At 33.4% G+C, this 19066-nt stretch overlaps 1 protein-coding gene across 3 annotated transcripts; it reads right to left on the bottom strand.

Moving 5' to 3' along the window:
* Positions 1–1654: 1654 nt before the first annotated feature.
* LOC112714341 (ABC transporter C family member 2) lies at positions 1655–15843 on the bottom strand. 3 transcript variants are annotated; one of them, XM_025765923.3, is made up of 28 exons: positions 15579–15843; positions 14563–14984; positions 14176–14354; positions 13996–14035; positions 12859–13015; positions 12431–12545; positions 12264–12344; positions 11872–11896; positions 11681–11737; positions 11483–11548; positions 11142–11216; positions 10768–10875; positions 10526–10660; positions 10137–10243; positions 9951–10044; positions 9189–9356; positions 8804–8944; positions 8400–8600; positions 7701–7799; positions 7436–7588; positions 6538–6917; positions 6041–6221; positions 5510–5833; positions 4062–4818; positions 3382–3503; positions 3000–3245; positions 2453–2867; positions 1655–2134 (listed from the first exon to the last, which is right to left on the bottom strand). In XM_025765923.3, exons 2-28 carry the CDS (start codon positions 14893–14895, stop codon positions 2037–2039), a joined length of 4857 nt encoding a protein of 1618 aa, XP_025621708.1. In that variant the 5' UTR covers positions 14896–14984; positions 15579–15843; the 3' UTR covers positions 1655–2036. The 3 variants fall into 3 exon arrangements, with proteins under 3 accessions (XP_025621708.1, XP_072061721.1, XP_029145327.1); XM_072205620.1 differs by having other exon boundaries at positions 15454–15602; XM_029289494.2 differs by lacking the exon at positions 15579–15843 and adding an exon at positions 15216–15464.
* Between the last annotated feature and the right edge of the window lie 3223 nt (positions 15844–19066).

Genomic DNA, 19066 nt, shown 5'->3' with positions numbered 1-19066 from the left:
AAAATGGTACCTAATATTCCAAAACGCAACATCGTGATGATAAATAATTCTTTTAAAATAATAAAATTTTATTAAAGATAAAAATATTTTATTAAAAATAATAAATGAAAAACAATGAGAAGGGAAGGAAGAATGTAGCCAAGCAAAACCCAAGAAAGTACCCAAAAAAATAAAATGCACCAAAAAATAAACCCAAAAAACGTTCTCCAACCCTCTAAAATTCTCAATTCTCTGTACGACTGCACACGGTTTGATTGGCCTCAGCTCACAAATCCCAACTTTCCAGCTGTTAATGGCCTTCCTCTGCTGACCACCCGCGGCGCCGCATGCTTCGTGTCTTTCATCCGTAACCACGGCGGAATCTTCAACGGTGGCCCCACCATCGATCACCACCTTCCATCAAAATGCAAACTTGAAGACTCCGGCTCCCTCATCGATGACAGCACTTTACTCGGCATGATCCTACTCGGTCTCGACGCGCTTGTTCCTGTCGCTGTTGACGCCGGCTCCGAGGGGGAAGTCACGTGCGCTGACGCGTGGAAGCTCCGAGACCTGAACTCGAGTCCGAACATAAGGTTCACGAGTTTTCGACTGGAAGCGGAAGCGATCGGAGGAGTGGGTCGCAGTGGGGGAGGCGGAAAGGACTGACAGTGAGAGAGAGGAGTCTGTGTGATTGTTAGAGATAGGTAGGTTAATATGAGAGAAAAGAGAAATATTTTTATAGGTTTTAATTATGTTTAGTTAATCAATTTTAATTTTTTTAAATTTTGAATTTAAAAAATTTAAAATTAATTACTAATATAAATTAATGTGATTTTTGTTTAGTTTTTTGCTGGTAACCTCTTAGTTCCGTATACTTTTCCTTATAAATATAGTAATTAGTTTTATTTATTTATGATTTAAAATATTGGTTATTAAATGTTCTACCACATTCAAATTAGGAGGAGATACGTTCAGTATCATTGCAATGTGAATCACAGAAACTAATTTTGTGAATCACAGAAACTGATTCAATTAGTTTCCGTCTCTTCACCCCCTTCCCTTTTCAAATGCCTAAAACATGATAAATAAAAAAAATATATTCAGAATTATCTAATTTACAAAGAAAAGAAATATTCTAACGTCTAGTATAAATACCATCCACGTAGAGATTTTAAATTCACCCAGAGACATTTGGCTAATTTTTTTGCTGAAACCATCTTAGTCCCTAACATTATTGATTTAAAAAATAATCCATTCTTCAAAGATTAATTTAACTATCAACTCATTCTTTTATTTTATTTTATTTTGTATTATTAGGAAATAATAAGCTAAGTTATACAACACTAGCGTTTAACAAATTTTAAGATGATCTGGCTCTTCTAAAAATGGAAATATAAAGGTAATTTTCACACACTGGGTCTAAAAGCAAGAGACTCTTTTTCGTCTTCCATTCCATGTAAGACATTTGAGTATAATTGCTTGATTGACGAGGATTTGGGATTTTGAAACATGCTTGGAATAGTTGAATATAACAGTACTAGTGTAAGTTTGTGGCATAACATGATCAAAAAAGGAAATTTTTCTAAAATAAAAAAATTAGTAGAATAAATATATAAACATTTAATCACTACTGAATTTATAATTTCATCGTATGTAAATCTTATTACCTTGATTTAAGAATAATTAACATTTTATTTTCTCACTTAGTTTTAGAGAATCTTTTTCCAAAATCCAAACACAAGTATTCAAGACCTAAAAGATATTTTTTTTTCCCTAATATATTTTGGGCAATAAAAATTACATTACAAATGATAAGGGAAATTGGGTTAATTTCTGGATTAAGATCAAAATGAAACTTATTGCATTTTCGAACTCAGGTCTCATGGCTGAGTGATGGAGCTACATTGCCAAAAATAGAGTTAGCACAACCTTGGGTATGTGAGTCAGTTGGTGGGACTGTGGCACATGTTATATTCCCTGCAATTCACAATAATTGTTTGTACAAATGAACAATTATTTTGAAGCAGTGATAATATATAACAGTGCAGCTTTGGCTACATATCAACTTGATCAAAGTTAATTGATCTATCATCAAAATCAAAGTCTGATTGATGAAGCCTGCTCCTGGCCAGTCTGCTCATCATTGCAAGACCTACAAAAACGAAAAAGACATGCAATTACATCATCTACACAGTGAGAAGCTTACACTTCATCTCCAACCACATTGAAAAACCTGAGATTCTTTAATCTTAGAAATTTAAGCTCATTTAGCTCTGATACCATATCTTCCAGGGTTATCTCTAACTTAGAAATATTTGAGACAACATATATAGGAGAAAAAAGGGAAAGAGAAAGGAGAGGGAGGATAATGCATTCATGGACAAAACATGAAGTGGTCTCAGAATTTAATCTTTCAAAAACTTCATTGCAAGGGAAGGCTATGTAAAAGATGGCACAAAGTTATACATACCTTCAATCATCTTGTAGAGTGATGACCACCAACTGTCTGAGGATATTTGGTATCGGTCTAAAGATTCCTCGATTTCTCTATCATGCTTCCTTTCCAAAACCCCCTGCAAAGTTATCACAGCATCCCTTGTTTTCTTGAGTATGCTATTCTCTTCTTCCACTTCCAATCTTTTTAGGTCATTCTGTGATGAGGTGAGACTGACGGCAAGGGCAAATTGAGCTGCAGCAGCCCAGCGAGACGAAGCAAGCCATTTTTTCTGGCCATCATTATGCTTACTCTCTTCCCTATCTGACTTACTCCCGAGTGCTAAGCTGCGTAGATATTGGGCATTTGCGGCTCCTGTACTTTGCACCATCTTAGAGAACGAACTGCCTTCATTTGATAGCAGTTCTTCAGGGGTATCATATTCAAGAACCTTTAAACATAAGAAGCTAGCATCAGTATTATTTTATGTTGTATAATTAGCATTAGTATTACTTACATTAGAGCCAAAGGATAACCATATGATAAGATTTAACCAGCAGTACCATTTAAATACAGTGCTTACCTTACCACCATCAAGCAAAAGAATCCTATCACAGTCTATGATGGTGTTAAGACGATGAGCAATGATGAGCATGGTGCACGATTTAAATTCCTCTCGAATTGTTTTCTGTATGAGGGCATCTGTTCTAACATCTACTGCTGCAGTGGCTTCGTCAAGTACTAATATCTTTGATCTACGCAATAATGCCCGAGAGAGACTCAACAGTTGCCTCTGCCCAACACTGAAGTTCTCGCCTGCCTCAGAGACCTAAACAAAGAACATTTTCATAAATATTATATTGCTTTCAATAAAACATCACTTATTGACCATTGTAAAAATACGCAGCAATAGAAATGGTTCTGTACAAAAAAAGCCAGAGTGTAATCAAGAAATCATAATTTACCTCAGCATCCAGCCCCAAAGAATTCCTCCGTATCACATCCTTCAAATGTGCCCTCTCCAGAGCCTCCCAGAGGTCAGCATCATTGTGTTCATTAAAAGGGTCAAGATTAAATCTTACAGTTCCTACAAAAATTTAAATTAAGCTTAATATAAATACAATTACATTAATTCAAAGATTAATATGCTTCACAATTTACAGAGTAAAAATTATAAAAATCAACACCACCATCACGTATTATTGCTTTCCAGTTTTGACATCACAAGTATTCCAATCTTCACTCAAGTAGATCAACGAATTTCTTGACTTTCATGTTGACATATTTATCCTTATTTTCTCATTCGTTTTTTTTTCCTTACTGTATTTTATAAAAATCAAATGATCAATAACCTTTAGTATGTGGCTCTAAAAGGAGTTAGAATTCCCTTCCTGCCCAAAAGATTCTTTCCACTTATGGCCAAAACAGATCTATTAACTTCAAAAAAATTCAAGATCTACAGTCCATTTTACCATAAGTAAAAAAATAATAATAATAAAAAAAGAAATAAGTCCATTCTTACAACATTATTGCTCAACTTACTCTTCCTTCAGGTCAGTTGGTAACTTGGAAACAAAAGAACAGAATCCGTATAGGCTAAGTTGCGAATATGAAAATACGATAGAAAATATTATATCTTAAATACCTGAAAACAAAACAGGGGACTGTGGTATAATGCCAAGAACTTTACGCAAATCAGCCAGCCCAAACTTTGCAATATCACAATCATCAATTAATATTCTTCCTCTTTCCAATTCCACAATTCGAAATAAAGCATTAAGCATGCTAGATTTTCCAGCTCCTGTCCTTCCTACAATGCCAACCTTATCGCTTGGAAAAATTGTGAAATTCAAGCCATGAAGGACAGGAGGAAGTTCAGGCCTGTATCGAAGTACAACATCCTCAAATCTGATTGATCCAGATGAGGGCCAGCCTGGAGGGGGGCGACTATCCTCAATGATGGATGGTGCCTCTGAAGGCAAATCTATATAAGTGCCAACACGCTCAACGGCATTTAGACTATTCTCAGCCAAACTAGCAAGCCTGAGCACACCAGTAAGCAAACTGGTAATGTTCAAAGCATAACTAAGTAGTAAACCCATGGTGGATGCAAATTCCTGCTGGTTCTCGGCCCTCCCATTCTGCATTACCGCAAAGGTTGCAGTAAACCATATCATGAGACCTCCCAGAGTTTCCAATCGAATTGCAAGCCATCGATTTCCACTCATGTTCACCAGAGTGAATCGTATGTTGTTGTCCATGGACTTTCCGTTGATATCAGCCATGCGGTCATAAGCCTTGTAAGCGCGAATTGTTGATAGACCATTAAGTGCTTCTCCAAATTGTGCATAAACAGGGGATCTACTAATTGAATCTAAGCGCTTTACTTCACGGGCGGTGCTCTATAAATGAATAAAATGATGCTGACATGAGTTCCTCAAAATTCAATTTCACAAACAGAATAATGAATTCTACTACTGAAATTTGAGAGAAAACCAGAACAAAAATCAAAGAATTAGTGATAAATACACTACTAAAAATCTTTTCGTGGTTAACAGTCCTAATCTAGAAATTATTTCAACTCGCATAAGGGTCAGATTTTGAGTGCATTAAACCAATCATCCATAGCAAAATTGCATAAGGTACAAATGCTGGTTTAGTAACAATCATCCATCGCAAAGCAACAACAACAACAACAACAACAACAACAACAACAATAATAATAATTGCAATAGGTACAAAGGCTGGTTTATGATATAAAAGGTAATTAGACCAAACTTCTTCATAGTTATTGATGATGGATACTAAAAACTAATATGTTAACTTGAGCTTTTCCTAAATGGATAGCTTTGCTAAATCAGATCACTAGGAACATTTTTCATATGTCGATAGAAATGTATGACCTACAGACTTGTTTGTATTTCAATTTCTACAATACATAAGATAGCTTTACATCACCAGAAAACTAGCATGTCAGCAAAGTATATTTAGACAGACTTCAAATCCATACGTTCTACTATCTAATGCCGGATACCGTTTAGGGTTTCAGAAAGTAAATAGAAGCCGGTGTAAGCAAGAAAACAATGTCAATACCTGATAGTAGAGATATGCTCCATAAAACAGTACCAACAACGGCATTATCGCCCACAAGGACATTGTGCTGACAATCCCTATCAGGACGAATGTTGAAAGGAGCTGAGACACTTGACCCAGAAACATATTGACAAATGGGGCAACATTACGATCAATGTCACCTAAATCCTTTGCAAACCTGTTGATTACTCTTCCAAGTGGATTTGTATGAAAAAAAACCATAGGAGCTCGTAATATGGAGTGAAGCATGGCTTCATGCAACCTTCTGGCTGCATATAGACTTGATATGATCAACCAATAAGAATTTGTTAAAGTCACCATAACCTGAAAGGGAAAATAATGAGAAAAATACCAAATGATCATATTCCACAGATGTAATTCAGTAGGAATGCAGGCGTTTAGAGTAACATGGATTCTCATGGGACAAAAAGCAGACACTGCACTGATACAGATGTGACAGAAATGAATGAGAACTTAAGCAAAAGGAATAATTACACCATATTCTTCAGTCATGTTACAAGAGAGCTATACCTGAGCAAATGATAGAGCTGCATATATCAGATTATAAAATCCAGGATCATAGCCCACTGAAGCACTCTGATCAGTCCAATGGCTCAACCATGTGCTACTTGAAATTCGTAACACTTCTGTTAAGAAATAGCATCCAAAGAGTATTACAACCACCCAAAGACCTCCTAATGCAGTCTTGTATCTGAAAGGACAACAATAATATTCAAGATAGTATGATAAAAAGAGGAGCAAATGGGGAAAAAAGACCAAGAAAACAGGATCACTACATAAAATTTGCAAAATAATACACTTTCCAATAGATTTCCATCAGGATTATGCATAAGTAGAGCATGGCAGTGGCGATTAAGAAGCATATTCACAATGTAAATGTTTGTGCATGTGCATAAGCACATCTAATAATTTGTAGGGGTATCAAAAGGAGACATCCAGTAGTTAGTAAATGATTACAAACCACTAAATTGCAATCAATACAAAACTATTTGCATGAATCATGTTACCTTGCTAAAACTTTCATACTGACAACACCTGTTTCCCGTTCTTCCTGTTTAATAAGGACAGATTTTCCTTCTTTTGCCTTACTCCCACTCTTTGCAGTATCATTAAGTTCTCCATTGGCCACCTGTTTTGAAGAGGACTTTGGATCAGCAGTTTCAGTATCTACCGTTTCTTCTTCATACTCCTCCATCTTTCCAGCATTTTCCATAAGCTTTTGGAACAATGGCCCCTGGTTAGAGAGCTCCTCAAATGTTCCCTCCTCTTTCACAGTACCTTCATGGATCAAAATGATTCTATCCACCTGTGAAAGGAAATGCAGTTGATTTGTAACAAGAACTCGGGTCTTCCCTCTCAATTCTCCCTTGATGCATTTATCAAAAACCTGAAATGACATGCAGTGGAAAATACTACACAACGTTAAGATAATAAATGGAACCCAGTTTACAGTCAGCAATAAACGGGGGATCAATTGCATACAGTACCCAACAACTATCAGAACATTGTCAGCAACTATTTCGCTATTAGAAAGTATGATCAAAGGTACTAAGATTAGGCATTGCAAGGCTTCTGTGACTTGGATAGTTTAGGTGTGCCTCTTCCATGAGGCAATGTTTTTTTCTACCTTAGTAGCATTGTTGTCTTTTTCTCCTTTTTCTTTATTGTTGGAGGAACGTGCCTAGCATACCTTTAGTTACAATTGGAGGAATTTTAAGAACGGATTTAGAGAATCAGTAGACTAAGTTAAAAGGCAATACTGAAGCATGTCAATCACATGCATCATTCATAATGTGTAACTTTGCAAAGTACAAACATGTATATGTTAATATGTACCATATCTTGTGTATAGAAAACATTCTGTTAATAACAACAGGTATGTAAAGTAGAATCACTCAGCATAACCTGTTTAGCGACATGCGCATCTAGAGCACTAAGGGGATCATCAAAAATGTACACGTCGGATTTGGAGTAGACAGCTCTAGCCATGGATACTCTTTGCTTTTGACCACCACTGATGTTCACACCTCTTTCACCAATTTCGGTAAGATCACCACCCTAGTCATTGATAGGCATGTTAGAGAAAGGACAAGCAAATGCCACCAACTTTTAACGAAGAATTTGACACATTATATTCCACTTAAATGCAATAAGTAGTGCATATACTCACAGGCAGTAACTCAAGGTCATGTCGTAGTTCAGTCACATCTATTGCCCTTTCATATCTTATTGGGTCAAAGGCAGAACCAAATAAAACATTATCTCGCACCTGCAGAAATAACTTTTATAAGCCACATATCATATCATAGTGGCATGCTAACAGCCTTGAACCTTGTTACCCTTACCAAAACCATAAAATCAATTCATAACTAGTAAGAAATTTTCGGCGACTGTGAATTTCTTCAGATTAATTTTATATTTTTTGAATTGGAACACAAATTATTCCACGTGCATCAGAAAAGTGAGAGCCCTGTCCAAATCATCTTGCTGTCACTGGATTTTAAGATTACATGAAATTCTCAAAAGATAGCAAGATCTCTTGGATAAGCTCTCCAATGTCTCCTCCCAACAACTTACACAAAAGATAGCTTGAAATAAACTTGAAAAATATATTATCTGTCCATAACTCTTTTTTAACCTAATTCATATGCAAACCATAATTCCGAATTAAAAGGTTATAGTAGCAGCAACGAGAAAAATTATAGTGCTTGTGGAAGAGGTCATTTGTAATGCATCTGAAGAAACAGTTGTATGAGTCAATTATCAGCTGAGCATACCAATAGCAATAGATATATATGTTCTGTTAAAAAAATTAAGAACTATTAAGCATGTTCATCACTATACATGATTATGAATACTATTAACTTACAGTTGCATTAAAAATCCAAGAGACTTGGGGTACGTAAGCAACTGTCCCTCTCATAACAACAGTTGAACCTACAACTGCAGGAAGTTCTCCAAGCATTGCAGATACTAGTGATGTTTTCCCTTCTCCTGTACTTCCAACAACTGCAACTAGGCTACCAACAGGTATATCCAAGTTTATGTTCGCCAATGTAGGCCTTTCTGCCTGAATAAAGAAAACAAGAGATTTAGAGCTACCAGGAAGATATATAATACGAGTACAATAATATCATACAATTCATTTCAATTCTGGCCATAGAAGATAAAAATTGCACACAGCAAAAAGGTAATGATGAACAGATGTCCTTTGTGCAAGTCAACTATGCAGAATGATGAAACATGCAAGCATAGAATGACAAGACCATGGACCTTGGAATCCCAAGAGAAGTTTCCGTTTTTGATTGAGATGGCTGGTAATCCTGGCTCAAGCGGTGGATTTGGTAAAAGTATTCTCTCTTCTGCTAAGAGCAAATCCTCCAAACGCTTCAATGATACATTTGCATTAACCGCCTTAAAACAAAAGAAAATTCAGTCTTCAATCAGCAACAATAATACTATACAAGTTTCCACCCGCTTTGGCCATTATAAACTAGAGAAACTAACACTCTTTCTGCTATTTTAGAAGAAACAAAACAACAATAAGTATTTAATAGAAAAACAAACACTAATAGAGATTACAAGAATGAAGGGTGCATTACGTCATTATCCTGCTGGTAAATCAACAAAACAAAAGAAAATTACAATGGAGAATAACCTGAGTTATAATATTAGGAAGCATGAAGAGAGGAAACCGAAGCACAGCAAACAGAGAAAGTGATGTAAAAGCTCTTGCGGGTGTCAAATTCCCTCCAAGTAAGGTGAACATTCCAAATGAAATCACAGTTACAAAAACTGGAATACTATTCAGTATGAATCCATTTAACTGCCAAAAAAGAAAAATTAGAACAAAAACAGCTGGAGTCAGTAAGAACATGAGAAAAAGTTGTAACATTGGATTTCCGTTTTCCATGCTCAACACTTGAATTTCAAGAAAAATTCAAACAGTGCAAAGCTAGCAAATATCAGAAATAAAGCATTTTCTTTTGTTCATGATGATTGGAGAGAATATGATTTAAATAAAATGGTGACCACATTCATGAAGCAGCTATCTAGTTTCTGATAGGTATTTAGAAAGGTCAGTCTACAAAAGTGCATCATGAGGTCAGTTGAATTCTACTATGTTTATGACAGCCATTACCAGTGAACTTAAGTGTCTACTAGTATTAGTATTGTACTTGATCTAATTTAGATTTATAACATTGATAGATTTGGCTAGAGTTAAATCTATCCTTTTACTTTCACCATCTTAATACGGTGCAGGCCACCATTCGTTCTATTATACTATCTTAATGGATGCACATGAATGCAATACAGACATGAATTTCTTAGGGAAACTGAAAAAAGGAGCCAAGATAAATAAGCTGAAGTCCAAAAAATTATTGAAACATGAATATTAAATATTGGCTTTGTGTCATACCGCTCCAAGTAATGATGCTTTTCGAAACCATGATAATTCATCATCTCGGACATTCTGAACTTTAGACTGGAAACTACTCTCCCATGCATAACATCTAAGCCATGTCAGAAAAGCCAACAACAGAATGGTTAGAACTTGATATTTAAATTTTAAAAAAAAATTATTATAAAGTTCAAAAGAACATACTTTACAGTGTCCATAGCTGCCAAAACTTCATTCATAAGGCCAATTCTCTTGTCTGTACGTTGTAATCCTTCCTTAGACAACTTCTGCATTCTACTGATGATAAATGTCTGCTCCCACAAAATGCAACATTAAGATCAGGGAATCTTATAAAATTAATTCAAGTTTTTCAGTATGGTTAACAACCCAGACTATTAGCTTATGAATGAATTTCTCAAAAAATAAAGTTATATCCATTACCACCTCAGTACATTAATGCAAAGAGACTAGAAAATAAAAGATATGCAGAGAGGAACAGAAGCAGTATACTGTAATAAGAGTGCATTTTAACTAATAGATTCAAAGCAATGTCGGGATAAAACAAACTAGAGAAATCAGGTGAACTCCTGTACCTGTAATGGAAACATAAGGACTAGCATCAAAGCGCCCAAAAGGGAAGCAACACCTAGTTGTTGATAAAGAAGAACCATGGCAATGGTAATGCGGAACGGAGCTGACCACAAAGTATGAAGTGACTGGCATATTTGCTGTTTGGGTAAAAAAAACCCAGACGTTAATTGCAAAACAGTAGTATTAAAACATCAAACATATTCAGAGAATGTTTGTGGCACAAGACAATAGAAGGAAACCATGCCTGAAGTGCTTCGGCATCAGTAGTCATCAAGTTGGTTATTTTTCCAGATGCAAATTGCTTTCGAGCTTCATGGGTAAGCCTTAATGATTTGCGAAATACAGCAGCTACCTACAACAAAGAAAATAAAAGGGGGAAAATTGAATAACAAACTCAGTATTGAGTGTGATTGAGTGACCAATGAATTCTACTTGTTTGAGCATCTAGTTTCAGCATGTAAGACATTCTGTTCCAAGCCTATTGGGATTTCACATATAAAATCATCGTTGGCAACTAACTTTATGAGTTAAGGTTTTAGGTCAAGCAATTCTTTGACAACCTACTAGGTGGGAATTAAAGATCTAAGACACAAAGAAATGAAACAATAATAAAATTACCAGTGTTGATCTTAGCCGGAATCCAACACGCATGACATTCTGAAAATATTGAGCTTCACATAACACCCCAAAGACCTATCAAACAGAAATTCAGATAGGAAAGAATCCTAATTAGTAAAATCTACATATGTTTTAAATTATTTGCCCTAGTTTATTCAAAAACGGATGGCGTCTTCAATGTTTATCAGCAATCCAACTATGCAGAAGCAATTAGAAAAGGGGTACAAGAAACACATTCAAATTTAAATCCTTGAATATGAAGCAACCAGCGGTATCATTAATCACAGAAAATTAAGAATACAACATTATCATCTACAATTTAATCAGATTTTGTATCATACCACTCCAACAAATATTGAGAAGGCAAAAACGTATCCAATCCAGGCTGGATCACCATTTTGCATAGACTGCAGGCAATTAATAGGACACATCAAGTGATAGAGAATTGTTAGAACAAAATAATAATGAAGAATTTGTTAGAGCACTATAACTTGTACTGGAGGTGGTTAACCAGTGATTTCAGTAAAACAGTAACTGACCTCTAGCAGCTGATTCAATATTAGTGGGCCCAAAAACTGGGAGAGATCATTTCCAATCTACATATTGTAAACAGATTAACAAAGATATTAAAATTGACAATGCATTTTGACATACAGCAAAGTTTAACTCATGTAAATATTGAAAGCGACCAAATGAAATGATTATATAAACAAAAGAAATAGAACATTACCTTCCAAAATCCTCCCCACCAAAACCTGTAAAGCACAAGAAAACAGAAGCACAAAGATATATGAATGCATAAACACAAATGAGATACATGAACAAAAATAAACAAAGTCAGGAAAAAAAAGAAGTAAAGAACATTCAGTTATATATTGTACAATAAGTGGTTTCATCATCACGAACTAATTTTACTACACAGAAGAAGATAGAGGAGTCTAAGTTTGTCGGCCAAGATTAACTTATCAGTGCCAAGCACCATTTTACTTCAATATCTGCCCTCTCATTCTGAGCCATTATTGATGGTCTCAACTCTCAACTTATGCAAGTGATCATAAAGTAACACCAGAAAACATTGTCTATCTTCTACACTCTATCATGTTCAACACAAATCGGTCATACCTCCCACCAAGGCTTGCATTCAATGCTCTTAAAAGCCAAGGTTTCGACCTCCGAGATTCTTCTACCCAACATCTCTGGAACCTACAGAATCAAGAGGCACTATAAAGCAAACATGAAATACAACAATTAATGCCAAAAGAAAGCTTAAGCAAAGCGAAAACTCATACTTTTCATTCAGTGTCTCAGTCCGATCCCATGTATCTAACTTCCATATATCTTTCTCTGTAAGGGGTCTTTGATATCCTAGATTCATGATAGGATTCATCCAAGAAAAAAGGATTCCTGCTCGAGGAAAAAGAAATAAGAATGAAACAGCGAGGATCCATGCAAGATATTACTATGAATGGTATTTGCACTATGCTACCTCCAAAATTAATGAACACAAGAAATAAAAGCCAGGACTCCTAATCACATACAGCATATCTTGGCAAATTTTACTTCAGTTAGCCAAACGTAATACCAGAAGCAGCAATAACAGAAAAATTTATAGCACAATCAGCCCAGAACATAACACTTCAAAGTTCTAACCCACTTAACATTATAGCATTTTTGAAAGTATCCTTGATATCCTATGTGCAAATACAATTTTACATACTTGACAATATGTTTGCATGCCTTTCAGGACATATCTGCTCTCCTCCGTGCAGTTCTTCATATGCAGTATCAACAACCAAGTCACTCCGAACAGGGGTAGAACCCGGATAAGGATCCAAAGTAGGTATATACACAAGCAAAAGTAGTCCAAACAAAGCCTGGAATTGTAGAAGAGATAAAATATTATTTCTTTATTATTTATCCTTTTAGATAGATGTTTCCATATATTCCAACTGGGGTAAATTAAAAGTATGGGAACAAATAGATACTCTCTAAAGCAGCAACAGAAAAAATAAAAATTACTAGAATGAGGATGAATTCAACAATGCAGCAAGACGCCCAGTATATACTAGATAGCTATTTGTTTGGAAGAAAACAAGTATATACTAAAAAAATAAAAACAAACAATACATACACACACAAACCACTTGACTACAATAGTAAACAAAATCCATAAAGACAACCTTTAAGTATAATAGACTTAATGATAAAGAGACACCCTATACAATGCATGTGTTTCACCCAAACAAATTGCAACAAAGAATTGAAAAGATTGTATGCAACCTAAGTTAATGCTTTAGATAATCAGCTTCAAAATAGATAGGGAAAAAACAGAATACTATCCAAACACATCAAAGGCAGGTAGCAGAAATTTTTATGCAGGCAATTGGCAGAAGGGAATAAAACAGCCTGGCATGATTAACATCTATATATCAGCTGGAATTATATAGTGTACTATCTGGTCAGTGTGTATCATGAGTTTTAGGATGGGTTTGTACAAGCATTCCTAGATCCAATTTACTATCATGAAAATACAAGTATGCGTAATACACCTAACTGTATTATGTTAGCACATCACAGTATATAACAATTTACAGTATTCTTTTTTTATATGTTCCTTTGTACAATATGTCACAAGTTTATACAATAAATCAAATAAGAAAGCTCAAATTTGTAAGAATGTCAACCCAGTACAGATTAAAAAAGGCTACTACCAACTTTAGATACAGCTTTCTCATTGGAAGCTATGCAAGAGCCAACAAACAAACATAATGTTATGCATCAATAACCCAGCTACTAAAAACAAATGCATTATCACCTATCATAAGGTTACATTAACTTAAAGAGCACAATATACCTGGCAGACCACCTCGCTTATGTACAAATACAGCACTGACCTGTAAAAAGGAAGTAAAAGATATGAGATTGAGAAAAACAAAGATGAGCGCTGAAATACAAGATGACATGGTTAAATCATGTCATAATCACCCAATGAGTCACTTAGTACGATAAATACGGCATGGTTAAACAGTCAAACCTGCTATACAACTCCTGCACAGAAATGATAAGGTTGAGCATGACAGTATCCCCGACAATAGAATACAGCAAACCAAATCGGATAAACCATCTGAATTCGTAAATGTAAACTTTAGTCTCGACGCCAATCAAAATCAGCATAGCACCCCAAGTAAGAACTTCAATGACCAGTGAAGTGATCTGTAAATGTTATTACACGTTTAAATTTATCAGAGTCAACATCTGCCAGGAAAGAATTAATCACAAGAAAGGAAAGGTATAGTGTGCAAAGAACGATTATGCAAACATATTGAACAAGGGAAAGCATTGAGATTTCAAAAGCATGCAAATTCATACAATAAAATAATCAAATCATACAAGCATATGCGTAATCAGAATTATAGCTCACCTCAAATGGAGCAAGTTGAGTCTGACCATCTAAATTTAGAATTGATAGTCCAGCAATCAATCTATATAAGGGCTCGGCCACACAATACAAAGCTAACAACCCAAGCAAATAATTATAGAGTTTTGACCGTAAGCAGAACCTTTTGGCTTTGAAATCCTTCTTAATCAACCATATCCGGTAGACACACAGGCCTAGAAGCACCAAATGAGAAACGGAGATCACCAAAGAATCAACCGCGCAAGGAGTGTAAGCTCCAAAGGCATTGTCAACTGTTGTGGTCCATACTCCATTTGCAACTGGCTGACAATACCAATCCAATGGCTCAAAAGCCATTGCTATAAAATTCTTTACTGGAGAAGTTCAAGCAAAAAGCATCAGCACAAAAAGCTCCCCTCTTTCTCCTTTGGCAGCAAGATGAGACCCTAAACTCAATAACCAATCAGAATCAGCTGCGCCTCAAATGAGTGCATAATCCAAAACAAGCATTTACACTTTCAATTTTCAATATGTAAGTAAAACCGTCATTATTCGCAATAGCAAAATGCTGAACTTATTACTATTTCAACTTCTTTGAAAAGGGGAAGGGAGACCTCATCAAAAAAAAAAAAAAATGAATAATATAGTAAGAAGATATCCAAACAAAAGATACCAACTTTGAAGACGAAAACTTCCATGTATAGAATCAAATTCCATCGCTCTACTCCATCAGATTCAGTATAATTTGTTTTAGCATATCCCCAAAAAAAAAAAAGAAAAAAAAAACAGAAGCATAATTCAAGCATAAGATTCTTATTGCTGTGTTTTAGTGTCTAATCATCAGTTGCAGTATATTTACTTGGAAGTGAAGTGAAGATTAAGCCAACACACGCACACAAAAGTTATCAGATTTACCTTTTTTTTCTGGAAAAGGAAAAAAGTTAGTGAGTAAATAACGATAAGATGGAGGGCGAAAAGAACAAGAAAGTGTGAGCGAGGAAGGAGAGAGAAAAAGAAAGAGAGAAGCGAATCTAACAAACCTGGTGAGTGGGGCGAGTGAAGTTGAGTGATAGATTCAGAAACACACAATTTATTTATTTGTAAGAAGAAGGAAGAAGAAGAGTGGTCGTCTTCACTCTAATTCAGTTGGAAGAACATGTCAACGTGTTATACGTCACAGCTTACGAATCGTTTTCTTCTTTTCTTTCTATTCAAAAATCAATTAACAAATTAAAGCTTTATTTATTCTGTTCGAGTCAATGAGGCTTTATTGCCCTCAGCCCTAAGGGTGTAATCATAATCATTAGATCATTATATTATTCTAAACAAGTAATATTCTGGCACCCAAAACATTGATTCGATGCATTATTACTCTTTTTTTAACTTATTTTAAAAATTATCTTTTCATAATTATATAAAAATCAATATTTAATAAAAGTTATAGTAATTATCAATCATTTTAATTATATTAATTATCAATCACCTATAATTAACTATAAATATAATATTTACCTTAATAGTTTTGTTATATGCATGTGTATTAATTAGTATAAAATAATAAAATTAATATTGATAGAAATTTTTATAATTTATTTCATGCTACTAAAGATTATATATAATTTATAGTTCATAAGTGTAAGTTTTAGAGACAAAATATTTTTTTATTTTTTAATTTATTATTCTTTAACTACTTCATAAAATAAGAATGTATTCTTTGTTTTTTCATCAAAAAAAATTTCTGTTCTGTAGGCCATCTCTTTTTCAATTTTTGTCGCCTCCAACCTTCGGTCGTGCTCTCTCACATCTGTGTCTTAGAAGGTATTTTTTATTGTAATTATTATTTTAATTGGTTTAAGATTGTTAAGTTGTTAGTATTGCGAAACTAAAGAAAACGAGGGTTGGAGCGCGACGAAATTGGAGTAAAAAAGTGCTGAAGAGCGATGAAATAGAGCCAGCATAGCAGAACAGCAATTATGCAACAAAAGAATGACGAGAGAGATGAGTTGCAATGGGGGCGATGATTTTAAATAGTGTCAAAGACGAACACAGTGAAAACATACAATGATTTTGAACAGATACGACGACGGTGGCAGAGAGGATTTTGCTTTGTCAAAGGAGTAATGAAGAAAAATTATAAGAATAAGATATTGACTACTGAGTTTAGGAAAAAATTAGAGTTTTATGTTTTGTTTTTTGATGAATGTAACAATGTTGTTTTTGGCTCTTTTATAAAAATTGGTTGAATTTCGGTTTGATTTTACTAGATAGTTCTCGCCTAATTCAACAATGCAATAATAACTTTTTATCTAGACAGTTCTAGACTTATCAAATTTTAATTCGATTAATTCAATCAATTGATTTGAACTAATTTTTAAAATTATAATATAAATATAGATCGATTATGAAATACTTAAGATAGAACATAATAAATTTAATCTCAATGAATCATATACTAAATTAACTTGATAGATTTAAATGGTTATTATAAACCAAAAAAAATAAAGAGATTTGAAAATTTGATTCAATAATCATATTAAAGAGTTGAAATTTGGTTCAAATCTGAGATTATGGTTCATTATTTTAATAAATTTATTTAACATTTTTATATTTATTTGTACTGAATTATTTAAATAGATGATTTTAAATAACAGTAGAGATAGACTATATTAATATTTTAAGAAAATAATTTTTATACTTAATTTCATAAATTATGATAATTTTGTTGATATAATATGTTAGTCATTTTTGTCAAATTACAAATTAAAATTCGAAACGTAAATCTAATCAGATTATTTTGATTTATGCATGCATACTATCTTAGTAAATCTAAATAGACTGATTAGATTTATTAAGACAGCATGCATATATGTATAAATCGAAATAACCTGATTAGATCTACTATCACAACATGTAAATATGTATAAATCGAATCAAACTGTTTCGATTTATATTGAGAACTAAATCTAGTCTATCTATTTTGATCTACATAAAAATATGATTGGAATAATTTATGTTACACTTTTCATTTTGGGAATATTAGATAAATGTTGATTTATTTACGTGAATTACCCTATTTTATTACACACATTATAGGTCACATAAAAAAACAAGGGACATGTGTTTTGAAGTAAGTCCGTGACAAAAATTAACGTTTTGTGATTACTAACTATCCTTTTTTCATTTTTTGGTGTCTTGGCTTGAGATTATTATCAATTAATATCAACAACATAAAATATACATACAATGATGGGATATATATGTAAGTAAAATGCACTCTAATTTTATCAAAAGAATTTGCCAGGCAATGTCCTAATAATTTTCAGTTAAAAATAATCCTAATAATATTTATAAAGTTTTTAATAATAAAATTAAAATGGCATTATTCATTACCTGTACTATATAAATAACTTAAGTAACATTTTTTATCTTATAGTGTAGTAATGAATAGTCCAACTTTTAAGGTTCATAATTACGACGTGGACAAACTGAGTGTAGAAGAATTTATGAGGATGTATGTACTATCAACTATGTAGGGTAGTGTGATCAAGCTGAACTGAACTGATTCCAAAACTATTGCCACTATTGATTGGTGGGTTTTCCTTTTAATGGATAAGATTCCAATGGCCATGCAAAATTATTGTTTCTTCTGAAAATACATTTAATGCTTTTCTATCAAATATATAGCTTTTTATACATTTTTATAAAAGAATTTAATTTTAATATAATATCTATATAAAATAATTTTATAAATGTATTTAATTGGTTTAATTACTCTGTTGATCCCTATAGTTTCGCAAAATTTTCAATTAGGTCCCTATACTTTTTTTCTTTTTAATTGGGTCCCTGTACCAAATTTGTTTCAATTGAATCTCTATATTTTTTTCTTTTTATTTGAGTCCCTGCACCAATTTTTTTTTTCAGGTTGGTCTCTGTATAATTAAGCCAATTACTATTAAGAGGGACTTAATTGAAAAAAAAATTGGTGTAGGGAGCTAATTAAAAAAAAAAGTATAGGGACCTAATTGAAAATTTCGCAAAACTATAGGAGCCAACAGAGTAATTAAACCTATTTAATTATATAATAAAAATAACTACTTTTTATATTAATCGCATAACTAATTATTTAAAAAAATATAATTAAATGACTGTGTAAAATATTTTATATTGTCAATATATTAAAATTAAGTTTTTTTTTATAAATTCTTTTACTTTTATGTTCTTAGGATATTGTAGAATTAAAAGTAAAATAAATGTTATTATAATAAATTTTAACACAAATAAAAACTAAAATTATTCTGTTAAGAGTGCTAAAATTAAACTCTAATATTTTAGAATTTTTAAATATATTTTCTTGTAAGTCATTTGCATCTTATATGATATAACAATTCCACATCAATTTAGCTAGGAGAAATTCAATGAGAGCACTCCCTTTTAGAATGCAGCCACAATTTATATAAACTAACTTGGTCGTTGATTAACAATTGAATATAATATAACTAGTTGTTGTTATTTGGTCAAAATTGGTTGC

Source organism: Arachis hypogaea, chromosome 10, assembly GCF_003086295.3.
Source record: "Arachis hypogaea cultivar Tifrunner chromosome 10, arahy.Tifrunner.gnm2.J5K5, whole genome shotgun sequence".
NCBI lineage: Eukaryota > Viridiplantae > Streptophyta > Magnoliopsida > Fabales > Fabaceae > Arachis > Arachis hypogaea.
The sequence above is the reverse complement of the archived record's forward strand: the minus strand, read 5'-3'. Positions and strand labels throughout refer to the sequence as shown.

Bases quoted from the DNA above. Each gene is read 5' to 3' on its own strand.
- LOC112714341 (XM_025765923.3), bottom strand. From the start codon at position 14,895: ATGGCTTTTGAGCCATTGGATTGGTATTGTCAGCCAGTTGCAAATGGA. The intron at 9,357-9,950 runs GTATGACACAAA...CTTTTTTGGCAG, and splicing joins AAGCATCATTACTTGGAGCG to TTAAATGGATTCATACTGAA. The intron at 3,246-3,381 runs GTAAATTATGAT...TTCTTTGTTTAG, and splicing joins CTTTGGGGCTGGATGCTGAG to GTCTCTGAGGCAGGCGAGAA.